This window comes from Lagenorhynchus albirostris, chromosome 12, assembly GCF_949774975.1.
Source record: "Lagenorhynchus albirostris chromosome 12, mLagAlb1.1, whole genome shotgun sequence".
Classification (NCBI taxonomy): Eukaryota; Metazoa; Chordata; class Mammalia; order Artiodactyla; family Delphinidae; genus Lagenorhynchus; species Lagenorhynchus albirostris.
In genome coordinates, this window is record NC_083106.1 from 60,360,060 (window position 1) to 60,382,161 (window position 22,102).

A 22,102-nucleotide genomic window follows, 5' to 3' on the forward strand; every position below is an offset into this window, starting at 1 on the left:
CTAGAAACACTACAAAAGTTATTCCATACCTCTTTTGCTTACTGCAGTTAATGTAAAAACTAAATATCTAAAAACAATTTGAGAAATGTGTACTATGCAAACTTATTCAAAATAAGAAACTTCTGAAAACCAGAATTTGTAAAACAAGTAAAAGCAGTATTATTGTAATAATAAAATCTGTAAATGTATTTGAGAATAATTTATGTGCTCAATTAAATATATCTAAAACATACTGTAGCAATCATTTTCCTATTTGAAATATGAATTATTATCAATACAAAAGTAGGTTAAAAAGTAGTTTTTTCTTAAATTCAAGAATGGTGTTACTAGCAATAGACATATATTTTTAGGCTGATTTTTCATTTGTAGTACTAAATTTTGCAGTGATATTTAACCAAGGCCATTTGTGACAGTGTTACACATTTTCACAATGGTTGACCAATCTTTCACTCCAAAGTACAACTTAATGTTTTTTTAAAGTAAGTTTTGAACCCATGATTGTAGCGCTGTCACACTTCACTGAACCAGTGGGCCTAGATTGTCTCAAAATGACGTTTATGGTTTTGTTAAGTGAAAACGGTTGGTCACCCTTCCTGTTATCATGGAAGCAGAAATTCTTGTCTTCATTTTTCTTTTTCATCCCTAACCCAACAGACAACACAAAATATTTGACTCATTGACTTGTCTACTCATCTGTATCAACAAATCTCGCTCTTGGCTTGCATTACCTATTGCTGTTTCTCTCTTTTCACTTCTGTGGCCACTAACCAAATGTATTACTTCAGTCAGAGATCTTCACCTTCGGAACCTTGCCCTCTTCAGTTCTAGGCCACATGGGAGCGTTAGCACAGTGCTCCTCACACACTGTCGTTAATGCTTTTTCTTCCCTATTTAAGAACAATTAGTAACTTTCTGTTGCCTGTTCTATTAAGTGTAAACCTTTAATCCTAAGAGTTCATTATTCTCCCTTCATCTGACCCTTTTTTGTTTAGCAATCCCATTTCTTCTTGCTCTTTGGCACAGTTGTTCTGCTACTTCCAAGCCATCTGGCTGCTCTTAGCACACAGAATTTGCTTCTAACTGCTTCCCTACCTGTGCAGATGTCACGCCTTGAATCACTGGAAGCCTGCTGCTTCCTGAGACAGCCCATTCCATCTTTGGATAGGTCACTTAGAGAGGTTTTCTCTTTACTGAGCTAAATCAACTCTAGTATATTGTGTATGATTTTTACTTTTATCTTTGTGTGTCAGTCTAAGGGTGTCTTCCTTCTCAGTTGTTGTGTATATGTGTGTTATGTCTACAGTGGCACTTTTCATAAGCTCTCTGCATCCGGCTCTCCCATGCTTCCGTACCCTGATCTACCCTCCCACCAACCCAGAATCACAGTAGCTTGAGGTCTAACTGTGCACAGTAAATGTTTAATGCATGTTTGATGACTAAGCTACCTTCTAAATAGGGAATAAATATCTTCTAAAAATAGAAAAAATTCTCTATTTAGAAGGAAGCTTAGTCATGTGAAAGTATATATACTTAACTACACTTATCAAAGGATCACAAAATCTCTGTCTTGGAAATGGTTCTGTGAATTTTTTAATTGTAAAGATTGAACATAAGCCTGATCACGTGCATACTCACACCCACCCCCCTATCCCACACAGCAAAATGCCTAGACAATACCAATTGTTTAGAAAAACCATTACATTTTGTATGTTTGTTTATAATTGACTAACTGAGACAGTATTACATGTTGTATATCTACACAGATTCAAAATGGCTTGGTTCTCTAAATATATGATACACTGTTATATTCTAGATCATAATCACATGTGTAATTTCAAACACTGCAGGAAAAATATTGATATTTTTGCCTACATTTAACAATGTGAATAAGAGAAAATATCTTGGCATTGTTAATACCAAAAAAAGGCAATTATATCTTTCAAATCGCCTATGAAGCCTGACCTTTTATTAGTATCTCTAAATTGCTAATCTCCAAATATCCTTGCATTTTAAACTGTTTCAAAAAATGTGTTTCCATAACAATTTTAATTAAATCTCTTGTGATATAATTGTAATCAGCCACAGCATATAATTAGACTTCAATCAGAACCTTTAATGCTATGCAGTAATCTGAGAGTAGACACTTTTAAAAATGTTATGTCAATGTGCGTTTCTTCTCGTGACCTCTCTTTGCTTCACCCAAGTGACACTATAACAAAGGGTGGTAACTGAGCATGGAGAGCAGAGGTTGATTTCCATTTATCCCACATAATGCGGAAAATTTTGTCCAGGGGCAGCTAGGTAGGGTCATCATCAGTAGATGTCTGGTATAAAGTTAAACACATGGTGATAGGCTTTTCACTAAGGCTGTGACCAATAAACACTGGCTTCTTTGTAGATTGGCTACCGAGGGTTGAGAGTGCCCCTCACAGCCATGCAAGAGCCTGAAGCTCTAGAACACCATTGGCGTGGGTGAGGTGAGTGTCATGGGCATGGAGGAACAGTGGGGAGGGCTCATCTGTAGACCTTATCGCTCTATTGTGGTGCTTTGCAGGTCCTGAATTATCAGCAGTGAATTATTCTTTTTCAGTTCTTATTATTACTAGGTTTCTTGCAAGCCCACTTTTATGTCTTCCCATTAATCAACTATGTAATTTTGGAAGGCAAAAGGTATGACGCTCAGAGCTAATTATGCATTCTGTTATGCCTTTAGATATCTGGGTGAAAGTCAGGTTCCAGCACTCAATCCCTTCCCTAAAACTCATTTCCAGAAGTGATGATTTAATGATCTATTTACTTTAAAGGTTTGCCTTTGGGGACTGATTATCTTGGTTAGCTCTTTTGAAAGAATAGACTTTTCTTTCATGGAATCTCTAAGTATTTAGACAAAAATCTTTGTGGGCTTTGAAATGCATTTAATACAAAATGTGTTGGAACCTATGCTTTGACTATCCTTAGGGAGAAAGGACCCTTTTATATCTATGCAGAGAATGAGAGGCATAGTGTCCAGCATTCTCAGATTCCATTGATTAAATATGGTAACCAACCAGCTGTGGAAGCAGGATGGATGAGGGCAAATCGTAGCTTCGTTTTTCGACTCTGAAGTCAGTACTTGTGAACAATAAAAGAAAGATAAAATGACAAAATACTTAAATGTGATGATTAGTAATCACTTCCTCCTGATCATTTCTGTTCTTCTACCATTCACAGCCAATCATGTTATATATAACTAGCTAGTTAGGAATGCAAACATTAGTCTCACGTATGCCCTTCAATTTGATCTCTTATTTTCCTTTTTGCTCTGCAGGTTTGAAAAACATCAGTTTTCAGTAATAACATCCATGACTTCTAGGTATAGATCATACACTTGATTACAATAAAGAAATATTTTCCTGTATTTCTAACAGCAGAGTGCAGTATTTTGCAAGGAAATGTGCCTTTGTGACTTAGTATATATTCATTTCTGTTAGTCTGTGTTGTTTTTTTTTTTTGAGCTCTTATAACATAGTTCAATCAGACTGTGCAAAAACTCTTCCACTGTAAACTCTACATGAATTTTTTCTAAAAATTAAGTCAGAAATACAACATCAATCGAGTTCTGGATTTAGTGAGAACAAAAGCAAGGTGGATTTCAGGTGCGGAAGGACTGTCTCCTTCTACATGTCAGTGTCCACCCCAGAGCCACATTGGTGGCAGAAGATTTCCTTGTTGTGAGTCAGGAAGCCTTTCCCCACCAAGGAGACTGAGCACTTCCCACAGTTAAAGCATTCGCTGTGCCACTGGCGGTCTTGAAAGCAGATAAACTTGGTGTCTCTGAGACCTGTAAAGCAATTGGAGAAAAAGAGTAATCTATTCTTTCAACAAATAGATTGAGCGTTCTCTCAGGGACTCTTCTGGGAACTGGAGATACAGCAGTGAGCAAGGCCACGTAGAGGCAAGTAACCTAAGAAAGGAGGCTGCCCCCAGTGACCTGTGTCTATTTGGGAGAGTCACCCATGGACAAGTTCTTTCTATGAGACCCAGCCAGATTCTCAGTCAAATTTTTCCATAATCGACATAAGTAGGTAGAATCTGGGTATACAAAGCACATATTTTTGGAGACAGTTAAGGATTGCCTAAGAAGGAAATACAGGGTAGTGCCGTGAGAAGAGGGTATAGGTTTTGAAGTCAGACATATCTAAGTATGAATATTTTTTTTCCTTCTTTGTGACCCTGTTTACTTAGAAGCAAAGTTAAGGTAAAATAAATGTATACTTCCCAGCCTGTTATTTGGTATTTTAATGACTTTTAGTTCTCTTCTCTTCCCTCTTTTTTCATGTTTCATTTTATTCAGGATAAAGTCCCACGGTCGTATTGTGGTGTGGGACACAATTCCCAAAAGCCCTAAATAGAGAATTCCATCTATCCTGTAGCTAGCCTAATGTGATGACCTCATTACCTTGCCCAGAGGTGACTTCAGCACAGGCTTGCAGCAAAGATCTGTGAATCTGATCCCTCTGGCCAATGAGGCCATGCTCCCCATTGATGGGTTTCTAAGAGGTGCCTTGTCAGCCTCTATCACTTCAACTTGGGCCTCACTTGAGCCATAGGGTTCCTAAGAAAGGTGTGAGAATTTGAGTTTTCAGTGAGACTCATCTCTATATCCCAAATATGAATCCAGCATACGGTTCAAGGAACTGATTTTGAGGAGTCGTAGAAAAGGAGAAAAGGTCTAAGGATTGGGAAGGGGTTGGGATGCCCTAGGCTTGAGTCTTTATTTGCCAATGATAATGAACTTTTGTTTTCATCCTGGAAACGTTTTTTGATGTCTTCACATAAATTTACTAGTTCAGGGATAAATTTACATCAAATTCTTGTACTTTTCTTGATTAAATTTATAGCTTATTTATAATGCTGTCATCACTACTTTCTAATAAGAGTAAATAATGTACCAATTAATTCCCTTAATATTCAGAACATTAATAAGCTGACTGCAAGAATAATGTTCTGTATATACATAAATCATCTCTTCATAAAACTAATTATTATACATCCAGCATTTTGATGCACATGAGGTTTTCTTGATTTTATTATTAGGCCTTGTACAGGTGGCAAATGTAAAAATAATTCTTTCTAGAATTTTACAAAGAAGAATAAAAAAGAAGCATCTGGTAGCAGGAATATAAGAAAGTACTGACTCAACATGTGAGCTGATTGTAAAGTTTTTTGATTTTGGATATGTTTACTCCCTCAGGTCACAAGGGTCATTTGCAGTAAGAAAGTCAACAACAGGTCTCTGACACCTGTTTTATTTGGCTTCATTCATTCCTGAAAATTCTGTAGAATAAGAGCTAGCATTTGTTGAGAACTTGAAGATGAGCCAGTCACTGTTCTAAGCCCTTTACTTCATATAGCTCTCACCTCACCTTCATGGGGTAGGTATTACCATCAACCCAACTTTGCAGACAGAAATTGTTGGACGGAGAGGTTCAGACTCTTGGCCAAATCACCCAGATGCTAAGTGGCAGATGTGGGATTCAATCCTAGGCCATCTGGTTTCAGAGCCTGTGCTCCTAACTTCACCAAATTGTCTGAATTTTCTTTTTTAAAGAACATAACCAGGAACCTTAGCATCCCTTTCTGAAGAAATCAACATTTGAAACTCACTTTACTAAAAATAAACAGAAACAGAAGAAAGCAAAGATGTGATCTTGTTCAATTCCTCATTTTGCAAATAAGGCAAATGAGGACCTTGGAGGTGAGTTTTGTACCCACGGGTCACACAGTAGTCAGGGGCAGAGGCAAGACCAAGGTCTTTTACTCCCTAGATCAGAGTTCTTCCTACTAGATGAGGCTGCTTCTTTTATCCCAGAAAGTTTGCAAGGTGAATCCTATCTTAGAGGAGGAGAAAAAATTGTAATTACATTTTGAGTTTGTTCCTTATAGATTTAGTTACTTTAAAATAGTGTTTTGAAAACATTCTAACATAGTTTCTTAGGATGACATATTGTTTGCATGAATGTACAACTTTCAGAAGATAAATATGTGGTAGTATAGTTCCCTATGGTACATTAGTTCAAATAGTTCAATTTTAAAGAAGCACTACTACAGGACCTATATACATTTAAGAATCAGATCAAAACATATTAAAGTGAGTTGGAAGTTTTTGCAGGCATTTAGTTTCTGGTGTCTCTCAATCACAGAGCTAAAAGAAGGTTAAGATAATGACCAAAAGACTGTCCTAAATTAAATGCATATCCTGCATGTGGATTACTTTGGGGACAAATCGTTGGTTCCTGATCATCCCTATGCTTCCTGTGGAACAATATGGTTTTTCTGTCTGACCTAAAAAAAAAAAAAAAAAAAAAAAAGCTGTGCTCAGTGATTGACCTGTAACAACCCATCAGAAAAATCACATGAATCTCTGATGGGTCAGAAATGAAACTCATCAAGTTCAGGGCTTGTGTAGGCACTTTCAGATCAGTATTAGCTATTTGGGTCCCCAGAAAATTTTCAAACCATTTTGAGTTGTTTAATTTTCTCATTTCTTCACGGAACACCCCCCCCCGCCCCCCATTTTTTTTTCTGGCCAATTCAAGAAAAGTGTTGTAGAATAAATTGGCTAAATCCATTGGGCAGTGATTGCAGATTCTACTAAGATTTTGCTGCTCCAGTTACTGTTGCATTTATGGAAGTCCCATTTCTAACTAAAACCAATACAGATGGTGGCTTATTTTCTTGGCTTTAGGAGTCGCCAGATGTATAGAAGCAGGAGAGCAGAGTGGTTAAGAGCCCAAGATTTGGAGCCCTATAGTCTGGGATTGCCAACGTAAGTCCTTGAAAGGGCTGGAGAGGTGACATAGCTGAGTGATAGAGACAAGGTGGAAGCAGCAAAGGGGCCATGCCCTACATGATGGGCCAGCCACTCAGCTCCATATGACCGTGACCCGGCCGGGAATGTGAGGGTAGTCTGCTCACCCTGGGCAGGCTCTTTGTTTACTTTTAGGCTACAGAGATGGATTTTACATTAGTTGTTTACAAACAAGTGCAGGCCAAACAAACCATGCTTGCTGGCCAGATATAGCCCATAGGCCAGTGTGAGATTCTGAAAAACATGGTGCCTTCCTTGTACGGACAGACAGAACTATGTTCTGTTCATCCAGGAAACTCCCTCCCTTGCAAGTAAGTGAAAGCCTGTCAATCTGGGTTTGCAGCAAAACTCTTTATTTGAAGCTGAATAAATATTCAGTTTTACTTTGTGATATCTTTGAAGATAGAGGAGGAGGAAAAGGATAAAATAATCTTTAATTCTGTGTTATATAGACTGAGCTAAAAGTGAAATATGACCAAAGAGTAGTAGGAATGGAGAACAGAAGTATAGTTCTGCCATGTTATTTGGTGACCATACATTGCCTAAAAGAATAGCTGTTGGATTTTTCCGGTGTGATGAGCTCTTCAGTTCCTTTACTACAGGATTAGCATTTTAGAAATGTCTCTAAGGAAAATATAATGCTCTTTTTACCTTGAAAATCCATTTAACACAGATTGATTTACCATTTGTGTTATTTCAAATCATGTCATGTATATTTTGTTTCTTCAACAGAATGCTATTTTGTTTTTTTTTTAATCTCATCTATTCACAATTAAAACTTATTGTAGGGCTTCTCTGGTGGCGCAGTGGTTGAGAGTCCACCTGCCGATGCAGGGGACACGGGTTCGTGCCCCGGTCCGGGAAGATCCCACATGCCGCGGAGCGGCTGGGCCCGTGAGCCATGCCCGCTGAGCCTGCGCGTCTGGAGCCTGTGCTCCGCAACGGGAGAGGCCACAACAGTGAGAGGCCCGCGTACCGCAAAAACAAAACAAACAAAAAAACCCCAAAAAAACTTATTGTAAGTGAATAGAAAGCAAAGAGAATAATACATTTGTTAGAAGCATCTTAAATTGAGGTTTAATTAATTCCTGACCTATGCTATCCTAATTATTATAGCTTCAGATTTTTGCACAGTACTTGCATTTAATTAAAACTTTTTCTGTTTTAAGGCCCTGTTACCCTTGTTTGGAATTCAGCAGCATTTTGTTTTATAAGTATCCCTTCCCCCACTCAACTCCTTAAAGTTCTGCTTCAGTTCAGGCCTCCTTGTGAAGGTCTTCTCCGCTCATCTTACCCTCCTTCTTCCCTGAATTATTACTTTATGTAGAGTCAGTACCATGAGGTTTAGTATTAATTACCCTCTACAGAGCATAGCTACCTTAATTACACTCTATACTTGCCTTGAGGGTTGTGCGTAATATTTATATTTATATATAGAAACATAAAGGAAAGATCATTCTTTTTTAAACTGCATTTCCTGAATTAACTACATAGCATTTACAGAGCCATAACTGTCTCATGGTAGGACCGTGTTAAACTGAATAACTCACCGATAACAGGCTTGGTGCAGGTGGCACACTTTCTGGCATAAAGATGATTGTAGCAGTCCAAGCAGAATGCATAATCATCTCTGGACATAAAGTCGTCTTCACAGAGCTCTTTCCTACAGCCACTGCACAGAAAACACTCTTTATGCCATGGCTGGTCACAAAACATTATCCCACCTGAAGTCATCACCTGGCAAATGATCACAAAAAAGGCAATGACTGTGGAAGTTATTACAATTCAGACCTTTTGTGATTCTCCTCTGTGCCCACAAGTGGTACTTTGGGCTACTCTATCACATTGTGTCAGGATGTCTTTTCCCTGTGATTTTTTTGAATCTATATGAGAAACAGAAGGCTACAGGGATTAAATAGGACTGGTGATAAATGTCCTAATTTTTCTCCTACAATGGAACAGAAAGGAAGCAGGACCGTAATGAACTCAGGAAGATGAAAAAGAAATAGGCCCTTGATTCCTTTGCTCATCTTTCTCTTTCTTGTTGTTTTTCAAAGATCTGTTTTTAGAGCTAAGATATTTTATATGCTATGTTCTTATGTCCATGTATAACTTTTCAAGATCCTAAGGAAAAAAAAAAAAAAGCTATTTTTCTTCCTGAATGCTTTATTCCGGCAGTGGTAACCCTGAAAGGAATTGATCAACATCATAATCTGCTAATAATGAATAATATTTCTGAGGTGTTTTTTCAGTCTTCAACCCTGTTCTTAACTTCTTCTAAACATTCTCGACATCCTGACACAGTAGGGACTATTATCTCTCTCCCTTTAGAGATGAGCAACTACTAAGAGTTGGAGTAGTTAAGTCACTTGCTAGGGTCACACAGAGCTAGCATTCAAACCTGCACAGCCTTATTCTGCAGCCCATGTGCTTAACCATGAACACAGTACTGAGATTAGATTACTTTGCACTGATAAGCAGTTGACAAGTCTTTGTTGAATGAATGAACAAACACTAAGGGGAAAAATGTTTGGAAAGCAACTCCAGTATTGTATCTAGCACAGATAGGGGTGCTCTGGGCAACTGTGTGAGTTTGCAGCATTAGGGCTCAAAGTCATAAGTGCTGGTTGTACATTGAACCTTAATGTGTGATATGCTAGGGTTTTGCAGAGATGCTTGTTATTCCTCCATAAGATTTATTTTCTAAACCAGTTTAATCTGGATTTTACTTTTTTAAAGGCTGAGATATCTTTATTTAAAAAGCAGATGGAAAAATATTAGACAACTTTTCTTGTGTAGCAATTTTTAAGTCATAGCATCTTTCAAATCCACGGCTCTTGAGGTCCTGGGTTGTCCGGGGAACCTGGTATATACTCATGGAAATGTCTTATAATGACTGAAGCAATGTGATGTCTGAGATGCCGCCTGTAATCTTTGTATACAAATTAAGTAGATATAGAAAAAGTAGTCTATTCTAAGCCATCCTATTGTGACATCTAAGTATCCTATAGCCATCCTATAGGATACTTGTCTATCCTATAGGCTTTTGAAAAGATGATTCTAAAAATATTTTAAAATCTTACAATGACTGTCTTAAAAATTAAAGACATTTGATAGAAAGTTATTTTTCACAAAGGAGAAAAAGTATACTATTCTAAATAAGTAAATAGGAAACATAATGGTGTGTGTGAGCTAAAGCAATTTAAAATGCCCCCCCTACTGACTTCAAAGGCCTTACAGAAGGCACAGCAGAGTTCCAGATTCCTTTGATTCGTTTGGTCAAATGATTAGCAGGCAATGCTTAAAAGATTCAAAACTTGAAAACTGTATTCACAGCAAAATAAAACTTGATGTACCCTCCAAAGATTGTTTCATTAGGGAGAAGAAACTCTGGAACATTAAAAATTGTTTGCTTGTGATTATATTCTTTTGAAGAGGCAGACGGGCTAAGATGAAGTCTAATATCCAAGCGTGGTTTTCGCTACTGATGGATCCCAGGATTTAGAGCAAGTTTCTTCTCTGGCAAAGTGGAGGCAATAATGATTTTGCACCCAGTGGATGAAAGCTGATGAATGACAGAATACTCTGTGTGAAACTTGAGGAGTTTGAATTCAGAGTACTACAGGTTGAGGTTACTTGCTTTTTGGTAGAAAACAGATTTTATTTTGTGAAACTAAAATGTATGAAAAAAGTTCGATGGGCCTGATGGTCAAGTAGTTTTTGCTTATTTTCTTTTGTTTTATATTCGGTCTTTGGCTTGGGTTGAAACAAATTGTTTTTCTTCAGCTTGGATCATCTTGATCCGAAACATTTATATCCAGCTTTACTTAAAGGACTTGTGGTTTTAAAAAATTAAATAGAAAATAATCTGGCATGTTGTGATCTGTCTACTACCCAATAGAATCATTTCATAAATTTTTCGGTGACTTCAAATCATGTCCTAACTATAGGGCAGGCTCCTCTAACCTGGGAAACGCCAGGGCTTTGGCCCCAGATAGTGCTCAGCTCTGATGATGTACTAGAGAAGTTCTCTTGACTCTTTATGGCATTGAAAGAAACTTTATACTGTGTGTCCAACAAATGATTTTAAGATGAGTCTCACAAGTGTCATTAATATTTTAGTGTAAGTCCTTAAGAAACGTAGCCTAAAAATGGCCAACTTAGTTGTCCCGCAAAACAGTGAGATAAATCTATTTTATTTCCAGCATCCCTTTCTAAATGCATGTCATTGCCTGATAATTTTTCGGAGCTTCATCTGTCACAGAGGCATAGGGTCTGACTCTTTCTTGTAAAGTCATTTTCTAAGTTGTTGGAAGTCTTCGGGTGTAAGATGGTTTTGTAGCATGTTACTTTCAACTGTAATTTTCAGCCATCATGACAGTGTAATTTAATAATTATAACATAGGGGTTGATTGATGCCTCTTCAAATGCAGTACCAGTATTTTAAGTATATGTGGAAAATCGTTGAGTGTGTGTATGTTTGTACATGCATTTGTAGAAAGTGGCAATGACCATTCAGATGCAAGTATGCAAATGGTCTTAAGAGACCTGCCAGAGTAGCCTGTAGATCAAAAATGTTTAGAAACCACTGGACTTATCCAATATGTTTTCATGATTCAAGCTTTCTCATCACAAGTTATAGGGTTATTTGAAACTTATGATGCCTCACAGGTCAAGAATTTCTTTGAGAACATCATATATATTTATGGAATACAGACAGACTTTATCAAGGTGATAGAGATGAGTGACTTTCATGTAAAAGCTTAGAGGATACAAAAAGAATTGGACCATGTTTACTTGAAAAAAAATGACTTTTTTTCCTATTGGAAAATATGTTTTGAATGGGTGTCCAAGTTGAAAGGCCCTGCATGGAGCTCTGGAGCTGGAGGTGAAGGAAACCACTTGCAGTTCTTAAGTCATCTTTCTGTCTTTCTGTCTAATGAATTTCCCTGAAGATCTTGTCAGTCTCTTGAGTGTCACTCTCTTATCTATCCACTCTTTTTTTTTTTTCTAACATCTTTATTGGGGTATAATTGCTTTACAATGGTGTGTTAGTTTCTGCTGTATAACAAAGTGAATCAGCTCTACGTGTACATATATCCCCATATCCCCTCCCTCTTGAGCCTCCCTCCCACCCTCCCTATCCCACCCCTCTAGGTGGTCACAAAGCACCAAGTTGATCTCCTGTGCTATGCGGCTGCTTCCCACTAGCTATCTACTTTACATTTGGTAGTGTGTATATGTCCATGCCACTCTATCTCTTTGTCCCAGCTTCCCCTTCCCCTTCCCTGTGTCCTCAAGTCCATTCTCTAGGTATGCGTTTTTATTCCTGTCCTGCCCCTAGGTTCATCAGAACCATTTTTTTTTAGATTCCATATATATGTGTTAGCATACAGTATTCGTTTTTCTTTTTCTGACTTACTTCACTCTGTATGACAGACTCTGTGTCCATCCACCTCACTACAAATAACTCAATTTCGTTTCTTTTTATGGCTGAGTAATATTCCATTGTATATATGTGCCACATCTTCTTTATCCATTCATCTCTTGATGGACACTTAGGTTGGTTCCATGTCATGGCTATTGTAAATAGTGCTGCAGTGAACATTGGGGTGCATGTCTCTTTTTGAACTATGGTTTTCTCAAGGTATATGCCTGGTAGTGGGATTGCTGGGTCATATGGTAGTTCTGTTTTTTATCTACTCTTTAGAAATATAAAAGCTTCAAGCTTAGAAGACATTTATATTGCTTGGACATGATGTGAGGAGTGAAATATCCTGTTTAAATTGGTTCCCTTAGTCACTCTGTGAGACAAATCCATATCTCTCTGAAATTAAGTGGATCAAAAATTTTCTAAGAAATACTTTGTATTCAAAGAGAGACGTGGGCCCTCTACCAGAACATGTGAAATCTTGCCTGAACAGCTGTGAGTGGAACTGGAATATCAAATCACTTAAGCCTTTGGAACATTAAATTCATGTTCTGGGCGGAATTTTATGGTGATAAAAATAGATGGGCCTCCTCACTGTGACAGGTAGTGCTTTCGAACATGTTGGAATTCAAAATTAACATGAATGTGCAAAGATGGATATAACATGATAGTATCAGTTCATTGCAAACATATAATGCCCCTACAAAGCGATGGTTTGGAAGATTTCACAAGCTTCATCCTCTTTAGATATTTACCTCCTTAAAAAAGCTGCAGTAGTGAGCAAACTCCATCTCAAAACACGGCACACAATAATTGCCACTCTCTGTGGAAATCAAAGGTTTAGCTCCTATTGGCTGTCGGCAATGCTCGCACACAAGGCAGGTTTCATGCCAGTAGTTTCCCTTAAATTTCATTTTCCGGGAACCTGTACCCCCAAAGTAAGAACCTGTTAGTACAAATCAAGCATGATTGTTCTTTTAAGCAATAATATGTCAAATTACTTAAAATATATACTAAAGGTGAAAAAAGCAATCATCCATATAGAAAAAATAGCGTTTACTGGTTTCCAAAACATTTATCTAAAAAAAGAGGTCAATAAATAGAGTTCAGCCTACGATGATGGTGAATCACTTTCGCTGGAAACTCTTGTGCTGTTTCACAATTTTGAGATGTGAAAGTACTGTAAATGTAGACTCTGAAAGGCTGCACATGCTTCAGATAAACTGGGACATAATAAGCATTACAGGGATATTAGGAATGCCCAAGGCACAAACTCCTGAGATTGATGTTGTGTAGTTATGGTCTCCTAGAAAATCTTTGAACCTATAATAAGAAAATGAGAGAGAATTGTTCGTATGCTGCTGTCCATAGGGATTGAGAAGAGGATCAAAACAGAGAATTAGTACTTGCCTAAAGGTGTAACAATTTACTTGGATCCTTGTTTGCCCTGAGAGAAAATAAAGATGACTGACCTTCACACCAGTTTGTGTTGAGCTACAAAATGATGATTGGTCCCATTGTCCTATGATGGATTATGTTTTCTGATGCTATTGGTTCTGCCTAGGACAGGGTGTTTAGTGCAGTGTTAGTATAATTTATTGATATAGATTTTATCTTTATTCCATGGCTCAGTTTCTGGTTCAAAATGTTTCTATGAATTAGGTTTATGAAAAAACACAAAAGACAGTACTTTGCCCATTGGAGACAGAAAGAATAATCTTTTCATGTCTAAAGTACACTAAATGAGATAAAGAGATAGCAGAAAGATGTCTTTCTGCAAAGCAGGGTTTTGTATAGTATAGTCCCCCCCTTTATCTGTGAGGGATACCTCCCACGACCCCCAGTGGACGTGTGACACTGCAGACAATACCGAACCCTATATATATATACTATGTTTTTTTCCCATACATACAGAGCTATGTTAAGTTTATTTATAAATTAGGCATTGCAAGAGATTAACAACAATAACATAATAAAATAGAACAGTTATAACAGTATACTGTAATAAAAGTTATGTGAATGTGGTCTCTCTCTCAAAATATCTTATTGTACAAGTTTAATGCCTTTTCCATCTTAACCAAGCACCTATCATGCTCTGTGGCCGTAACTTTTGCAGTTGGAGGTGCAAAACTAGCACAAATTTCTTTTTCCTCCTTCACAATTTCATGGATGGAAAATTTGTTCTTACATTAGATCTTAGCAACCTCAGCATACAATTTCTTTCCTTATTAAGGTGAGAACTTCCTTTTCATTTAAAGGAAGAACTTTATGGCTTTTCTTTGGCATACCTGAATGGCCGGCATCACTACTCTTGCACTTTGAGGCCATTATTAACTAAAATAAGGGTTTCTTGAACACAAGCACTGCAGTACAGTCTGATCTGATAACTGAGATGGTTATTAAGTGACTACTGGCCAGGATGCTCTGGACAAAGAGATGATTCACGTCATGGGCAGGATGGAGGGTTATTTCATCACACTACTTAGAAGAGCACACAGTTTAAAACTTAAGAAACTTTTACTAGTGGAATTTTCCACTTAATATTTTCAGACTTAATATTTTTGGCCTCGGGTAATTTTTGTTTGTTTGTTTGTTTGCCGTACGCGGGCCTCTCACTGTTGTGGCCTCTCCCGTTGCGGAGCACAGGCTCCGGATGCGCAGGCCCAGCGGCCATGGCTCACGGGCCCAGCCGCTCCGCGGCATGTGGGATCTTCCTGGACCGGGGCACGAATCCGCGTCCCCTGCGTCCCCTGCATCGGCAGGCGGACTCTCAACCACTGCGCCACCAGGGAAGCCCTAGCCTCGGGCAATTTTAACCATGGAAAGTGAAACCGTGGTTAAGGGGGGACTAATGTACTACACTCTTCCTGTGCTTGGGTTTAATTCAAAGCATTGCAGGTTCAGTTATAGACCAGAAGTGCCTTGTGATCTTACCAGGCATGATGGTCTTCTTACAATGGAAGCACTGGGAGGAGCACTCGCTAGAATAGTACTCGGAGCACAGCAGGCGCTCATCCTTGGCAGCAGGCTTTTCCACCAAAGCCTGATTGCATTTGTCGTAATTGAAGCATCCTTCATGCCAGTGATGACCTTTGTAACAAAGATCCTTTGAGACAGTAAGTAAAAGTTAATTAAGTATGTTTGTGACAAAACAGGCCATTTTGTAAAACAATACTAAACACTCCTGGGACTCTGGTGCCAGTAGGTGGTGCTGGTAGCTTGAGGGCATGTTGTTATTGATACTGTTACTCATAGAGAGGAGACTCTCTGGGGCAATTAAGAACTAGAGCCTGGGGCTTCCTTGGTTGGTCACAAAAGACAGATGGAAAATAAGTGTACTCTCCTGTTTCTTCAAATTTCCTCTACCTTCCTTTTATAAACTATAAGAAAAGATTTTGATTTTTGTTTTTAGGTTGTAACATCCTATTACTGTTTGAGATTTCCCTAAACAAAATCTCAACACTAGTTAACTAAAACAAAGACCTCCCCCGCTCCCCCCCAAAAAAGGAGAAAAAAAAAAATAATGTGCATTCTGGGAGGAATGGGTGTGTGTGTGAGACGTATCAGCGCACAGTGGTTTAATGAAGATGAGGCTAATGTGAAGTGAGAAGATACAGGTTTTTGAATCTTTACGGCTCCAATTATTTATATAATTATTCACTTATACGCTTATCATTCTAGAAATAACATTTCAGCTGTGTAACTTTGGGCAAATAACTTCGTTAATCTTCAGCATCCTGAGCTATCTCCCAAGATCATTGTAAGGATTAAAGTGTATCTTACGTGTCACAGTGCTGAGCATAGTGCCTGGAACTTGATTGATGATAGCTTTGAAAATCCTTATATCTAGTAGCAGAGCATTAGAGTATTAACAGTCAACACTCAAGAAAAACAGGCATTCCAAAGCACTTGTCTGCTGTTCTTATGCAATAATTCTGTGAACTGAGGTAAGGCCTACCTTGGAATCTGATTCGATTGGTTCTTTGCACTCCTCACAATAGTTAGCAGAGGTACGATCATAACAAGTAACACGGTGTGGATTGTGATCCTCTAGTACATACTTCCCAAGAAGTGATGCCGTGCAGTGTTGACAGTCAAATTGAGCAGTTGTCATTTTGGCTTAATCCTATGAATAAAAAAATAATTTACGTATATAAAGGCAAAATTTTTTGATAAGATAAATTATAAAGCCTCAATACAACATGAGTCAAGCACTTGAATAGATTTATATTATATGAACACCCACCAATTTAGGAAATATGCTGTAGTCATGGTGACACTTGGAGTGATTTAGAAGAGGCTACTGTCCCATCTTGGCAGTTCCTGTGTGTTTTACTAGCAAAATGCATTAAACCGGCAGCCAGAGTGTGGAAAAAACATCTTGAATTCCTCATTCACTAATGTAGAATTCAATGAGAATGTAATATGTGTTGAAATAGGATGGTTTCACCTCAAGGGTATAAATACGAACTGTCGATAGAGCTTTCATTAACTGTCATCACTTACTGTCTTGTTGGAGAGTGCTGGAGGTGGAGTTCCATGGGGATAACAAGAGTCTTTTTTTTGCTCTAACTGAAATAGAAATTACTGATCAAGTACATTGTCATTTTCCCTGCCATCCTTTTATTTCCCAATTCTTTGTCGGGTACCTAGTGAGGGTTCTGCACATTAGTCCTAAGGTCTTCCTGTACCATAGACTCTCCCTTGGGATGTCCTCCTTACCTGTGGCTTCAACCTCCCTAAATATACTGTTGACTTAAATCTCTAGCTTTAGCCTGTTCTTCATTTGCCTCCTGGACATCTCCACTTAAATGCCCCACACTTAGCTGGTCAAATAAAACTCCTCAGCAGTGAGGATTCAGTCCAAGTGTTAGGTCTTTGGGACTGCCACTGAGCAGTTTTCCAGATGTGGACATGCAGTTAAAACCATCAGAGGTAGAAAAGAGCTATCGGATTCTTCAGGTTTTAGGGCTAAACTAACATGTACACAGAAGGAAGAATAACAGCAGCATTTTATAGAATGAAAAACATAAAGCCAAGGTCAGGATAAGAATTCTAGTTATTTTGTAAATTAAAAAACAAAACACGTGGATTTCAAAAGGGTTTAATTAGGCATCGAACAGAAGTTTTTCATTGTCACCAAAAATAGTACCACTGATTTTCTTGGAAAATAAATATATTGGGAACTATGAATATTTTCTAATTCTCCACACCAGAAATTTGTTTTTTTAATTTTAGCAAAATCAGAAAATCTATTGATTATTGGGATGATTTTTACAACATTTTTCATGCCAGTTTTTATTTACTACATTCAAATTGCATTCTCACATATTTTGCCACCTTTTATTTTAATGATGAAGTTTCCAGCCAGTGTCTTGCTGAATGTACATTATCATTAATTCTGTTTATAGCAGATCTTTACTAACAAAGAAAAGACTAAGGATTTAGAATATATGTGTCTTTTCCCAGGAAAGATGAAAATTTAGACTAGAAGTTCCCAGGGGAACATGCCAAAATTATCTGCAGGGAACACTGAATTCCCTATTTGATTAATTCCACAGAAATGTCCCTTTTTAGTGAATACAAACACACTAAAAGGATTGCTGAGAGCTTGGAAACTGGAGGAAATAGATCTAAATCCCCTGAAAGATCTAAAAATGCAAATTTTATTCACGTTTACAGTGATCAAGTGTTTATGTCTTAATAGTGAAATACGGTATATACCTTTAACTTTCATCACTTAATATGGAAAATACCATTTTCATTGTTAATATTTCTTTAGTTTTAGATGTGTATAATAGCACCATGAAGCACAGCCTCTCAGGACTTAGGAACTCCCAGACTACTTACATTTTGTGAGGCTTTTAGTATATTATAAAATGAAGAAACACCAAAGGTATCACAAAATTGGTAGAATTTCAAGTTTTTATTTTAAACAACACTCTAAATACAACATTATAATACCTGTACCTCATTTGGTGATCAGAAGTCTAAATATCTAAATAAATATTTATTTTATAATATAAATATTGATATAGAAATATATATCAGTGAATATAAATACTTGTCTAAATGTAAGTACAAGAAGATCCTGCCCCATCCCCATTCTAATCACATAATAGGCCTTGCTCCATAAAAATTCTTAACAAAATTGACCCTATCTTCTCCAGTTTTTTAAAGGAGAAAGTACATCTTATTCCATCTGTTTTTTAAAAGCGAAGTCAGGGAGTTGGGGAGGGTGAGAAGAGTCAGTTCAATATCTCAGAGCTATGTAATTTTGCATTTTATAGTTATACAGTGGGAGTAGGCATTTGGTCCAGGTCAACATGTGTTAAATGTCTACTCTGTAATAGTTGAAGTCCCTGCCCTCAAGAAGTCTGGATTCTCTTAGCTCTTACCTTGGTAATAGTGAATATAATTTGAGATAAGGAACAAACTGAACGTTTGTGCTCTTATTCTTAGTTGGGGAAAGTACACTAAGAAATTCAGTCCTCATTTTCATAAAGTCTATCATTTAACTATGGGTATATGAATACATCTATATAGAGTTTCTTAGAGGTGTTATAACCATAAATATGATACACATTCCACTAGAACCATGTAGAATTCTTAGCAACTAATAGAAAGGGGTGAGGAGCTACAGTAAAGGGAGACCTTTCTAAGAAGATTTGAAGGAAGTTAAGCTTTTGCAAGTCTGGTAGGAAGGAAGGAAGGGAAGAAGGATCTTGATTAGCAGGGAAGGAAGGGGAAAAGACAAATGGGAGGACGGCACAGGATTACATCCGAAGTTGGGGAATGGTGAGTCTTGCCAACAGATTTTCACCCGGGTCCATTCAGGATAAAGGAAAACCTTGAAACTATTTAAAGCTTTTCAAAGCTATTTGGACCTTTAATAAAAGCAGTTCTAAGTGGTGTGAGGGCAGGCAACAGAGGCAAGAGTATGAATTTTTCCAACTGGGTCACATTTCACCACCTCATTCGCTCCTAAACATCATTCTGTACTTTTTTTTTTGGCCTTTGTCTCTTTTTTCCCCCCTCTTCTTTGTCCCTTACATTAATATTTTTGAATAATCAGAGAATAACTAGTGTCCTCAAGAGCAGACCAAATGGCTAGTTTTTAATCATTTTCTAAAAGGTAAAACTGTAGGAAAGGGGATAGGGACTATATGATTCTCAGGAGCCCCCATCTGAGGGTTAATTTGGCAAAGATATTGAAAAATGTTTGCTTTCAAAGATTTAAAATCCTTGAACAGAGCTGATTTATAATTATGAGTCATAAGAAATCTTAATAGTATCCCAATTGAATAGCATTTAACTTTTCCTGGCATGAACTTTAGAAACATTAGTATCAATATCAATTAGACATTCTTGTCAAACTTTTCAAAAGGATTAGATTATATTCTTGCCAAACTTCTGTCAAAGTGATTCTGCAATTATGCAACAGTTTAAGCACAGAATTTTTATCATTGCATACTGGAGTTTTGGAAGACTGATTTAGAGGTACACCGATATATCAAAGAACCTATGAAGATAAGATAAATAGCTCAGAAGTCCAATGTCATGAATGCACTTGGCTTTCTTTTTCCAATTATCTCCCTTAGATTTTAGATTTCTACCTAAAAGCATGTGAGTTTATTGGTCCTAACTTCTGTAGCTGAGAATGCTGTTTCTTACATGTTATTTTTAAAACCAGGAATAATCTTGTGTCAAGTTATGTTATATGGTGAGTTAATGATTAGAAGTTTAATGCTGTGAGCAGTATACTCACTTATATTTTTATTATGCTGAACAGATTCCCAAAAAGTATAGTTGAGAGAATATCAAGCAGGAGAGAGGCAAGGACTTGAGGCTATGCAGGGTATCTTTAATATGTTTTGGTTTGCAAGGCATCACACACCATTCATTCATTCTATAAACAGGTAAATATGTTTTTTTTTTTTTTGCACAGTAATCTGCTAGAAGTTATGAAGGACATAAAAATAGACTAGACTCAAATCCCATCCTCAGAGAGCATATAATCCAGTAGGAAGAGTATGGACATTTTATAAATAACTAAAGAAAAGTTTGGAAGTGATAAGGAGAAATGAAAGGTTATAATAATTTAGAGCAATGGTTCTAAACACAATGCATGTTAGAATTTTTTAAATTTCCAAAGGGCACTCCTATTCGAAACCAATTAAATTGGGATTTCTGGGGGTAGAGAATGAGAATAAGTATTTTTCAGCTCCCAGAAGGTTCTCATGTCCAGTGATAATTAAAAACCACCAGTTAAGAGAAGGAGGAAGGAAATTACTTTTAGCTGGGAAAAATTCCAGAACAACTTAGAGAAAATGGCATTTGAATGGATCATGTGGTAGCTATCATGGGTTGGTTCTCCCAACCCTGGCTCTATCCTCCTCTTGGTTGGAGAGGTCAGGCAGCTAAAGACATCTCCGGGACCCTCTTACAGCTAATGTTGAGGATGCAGAATTGGTTCTGCTAACTCCAAACAGGTGTGTGTACATTGGAAGGTGGGAGTGATACGTTCCTGCTGCTGTTGCTGCTGGCAGGCTGGGTTGTAGAAATGTGAGTGGTTTCCCCCATTCAGAATGCCTGGACTCAGGTTTTCCAGGGTCCAGGGACTTGTTTTCGGGTTGTGAGAGGTAGTCGTGGTAGTGGTATCAGTGGTGGCAGCAGGTTCCTGACCTCTGGATTACAGGGCAGAATGGGTGCTGTGGTGGGCAAAGAGCAGCCTCTACCATCCGTCAAGGAATTGTTAAAAATACTAACAGTGAGTTCTAATGCTCCCGTGTGTTTCCTGAGAGCCATGTACTGTGTTAACCATTTTGTGTAGATTCTCTCTCTTAATCCTCACAACAATCCTGTAGGATGGGTCTATTATTAATATCCCAATTTGACAGATGAAGAAGCTTAGAGAGGCCAAGATAACTTGGCTGATAAAAATGCCAAATCCAGGATTTTATCCTACACCTGTCAGAAACTGAAGCCCAGGATCGAGCCTGTGTAAAGCTCTCCTTTCCTGAAGATGCTGAGGGAGGGCACTTGAGACTGACCAACAGAATTAGGAAAGATGTTTATACTTGAATACATGAGGCCTGCATGGAAAATAGCAAGTAATCTATTTGAAGTGGCTTGCAGGGCATGAGAAGGTACTAATTGGAGGACAAGTTTGGAAAAGTAGGCTGGGCAAGGTCACCAATGGCCTAAGTTTCAAGCTAGAGATGAACATGTGTTTTCTATAGAAAAGATATAACCACCGATGATTGAGAACAGATGAGTGAAGTGTTTTGAGCTGAGATTTGTGAAAATTAATGGAAATAGTGAGAGAAGGGATTGGAAGGTAGATATACCACAGACAGGAAATCGATAAGGAGTCTATTTTTTAATATTCCATTTAATCAACAAATATTATCCCCATGTAAAAAGAGTTGTTTTATGTATTTTGGTGGGAATATGAAGAAGAATTCTTATTGAGGAAATAATGGCCAGTCTATTAAGACTGACAAAATACATCATGTTACAAATTTAAAAAACAAAACAAAAACTATGACCCTCACCCAGACTAAAAGCACACAACCTAGGCACCTCTGGGTAAAACTACTAAAAATCAAAGACAAATAACATCTTAAAAGTAGGTTAAAAATATTACTTCCAGAGTAACAACAAATTGAGAAGTTACCTACTTCTCAACAGGAAAAGATGGAAGGTAGACAATGGAAAGATAAAATGGCTGAAAGAAAATGGGAGCCAACCTAGAAGTCTATACACAGGTAAAATATCTTCTGATAAAAAAGGTGAAGAAAAGATATTTTCAGACAGTC

General features: G+C 37.6%; 1 protein-coding gene across 1 annotated transcript; it reads right to left on the reverse strand.

Annotated features, from left to right (window-relative positions):
• Positions 1 to 3,656: 3,656 nt before the first annotated feature.
• Positions 3,657 to 17,128, reverse strand: FHL5 (four and a half LIM domains 5). The gene is made up of 6 exons (XM_060168040.1): positions 16,788 to 17,128; positions 16,240 to 16,407; positions 15,216 to 15,387; positions 13,037 to 13,206; positions 8,401 to 8,587; positions 3,657 to 3,820 (listed from the first exon to the last, which is right to left on the reverse strand). Exons 2-6 carry the CDS (start codon positions 16,393 to 16,395, stop codon positions 3,657 to 3,659), a joined length of 849 nt encoding a protein of 282 aa, XP_060024023.1. The 5' UTR covers positions 16,396 to 16,407; positions 16,788 to 17,128.
• Positions 17,129 to 22,102: the final 4,974 nt, after the last annotated feature.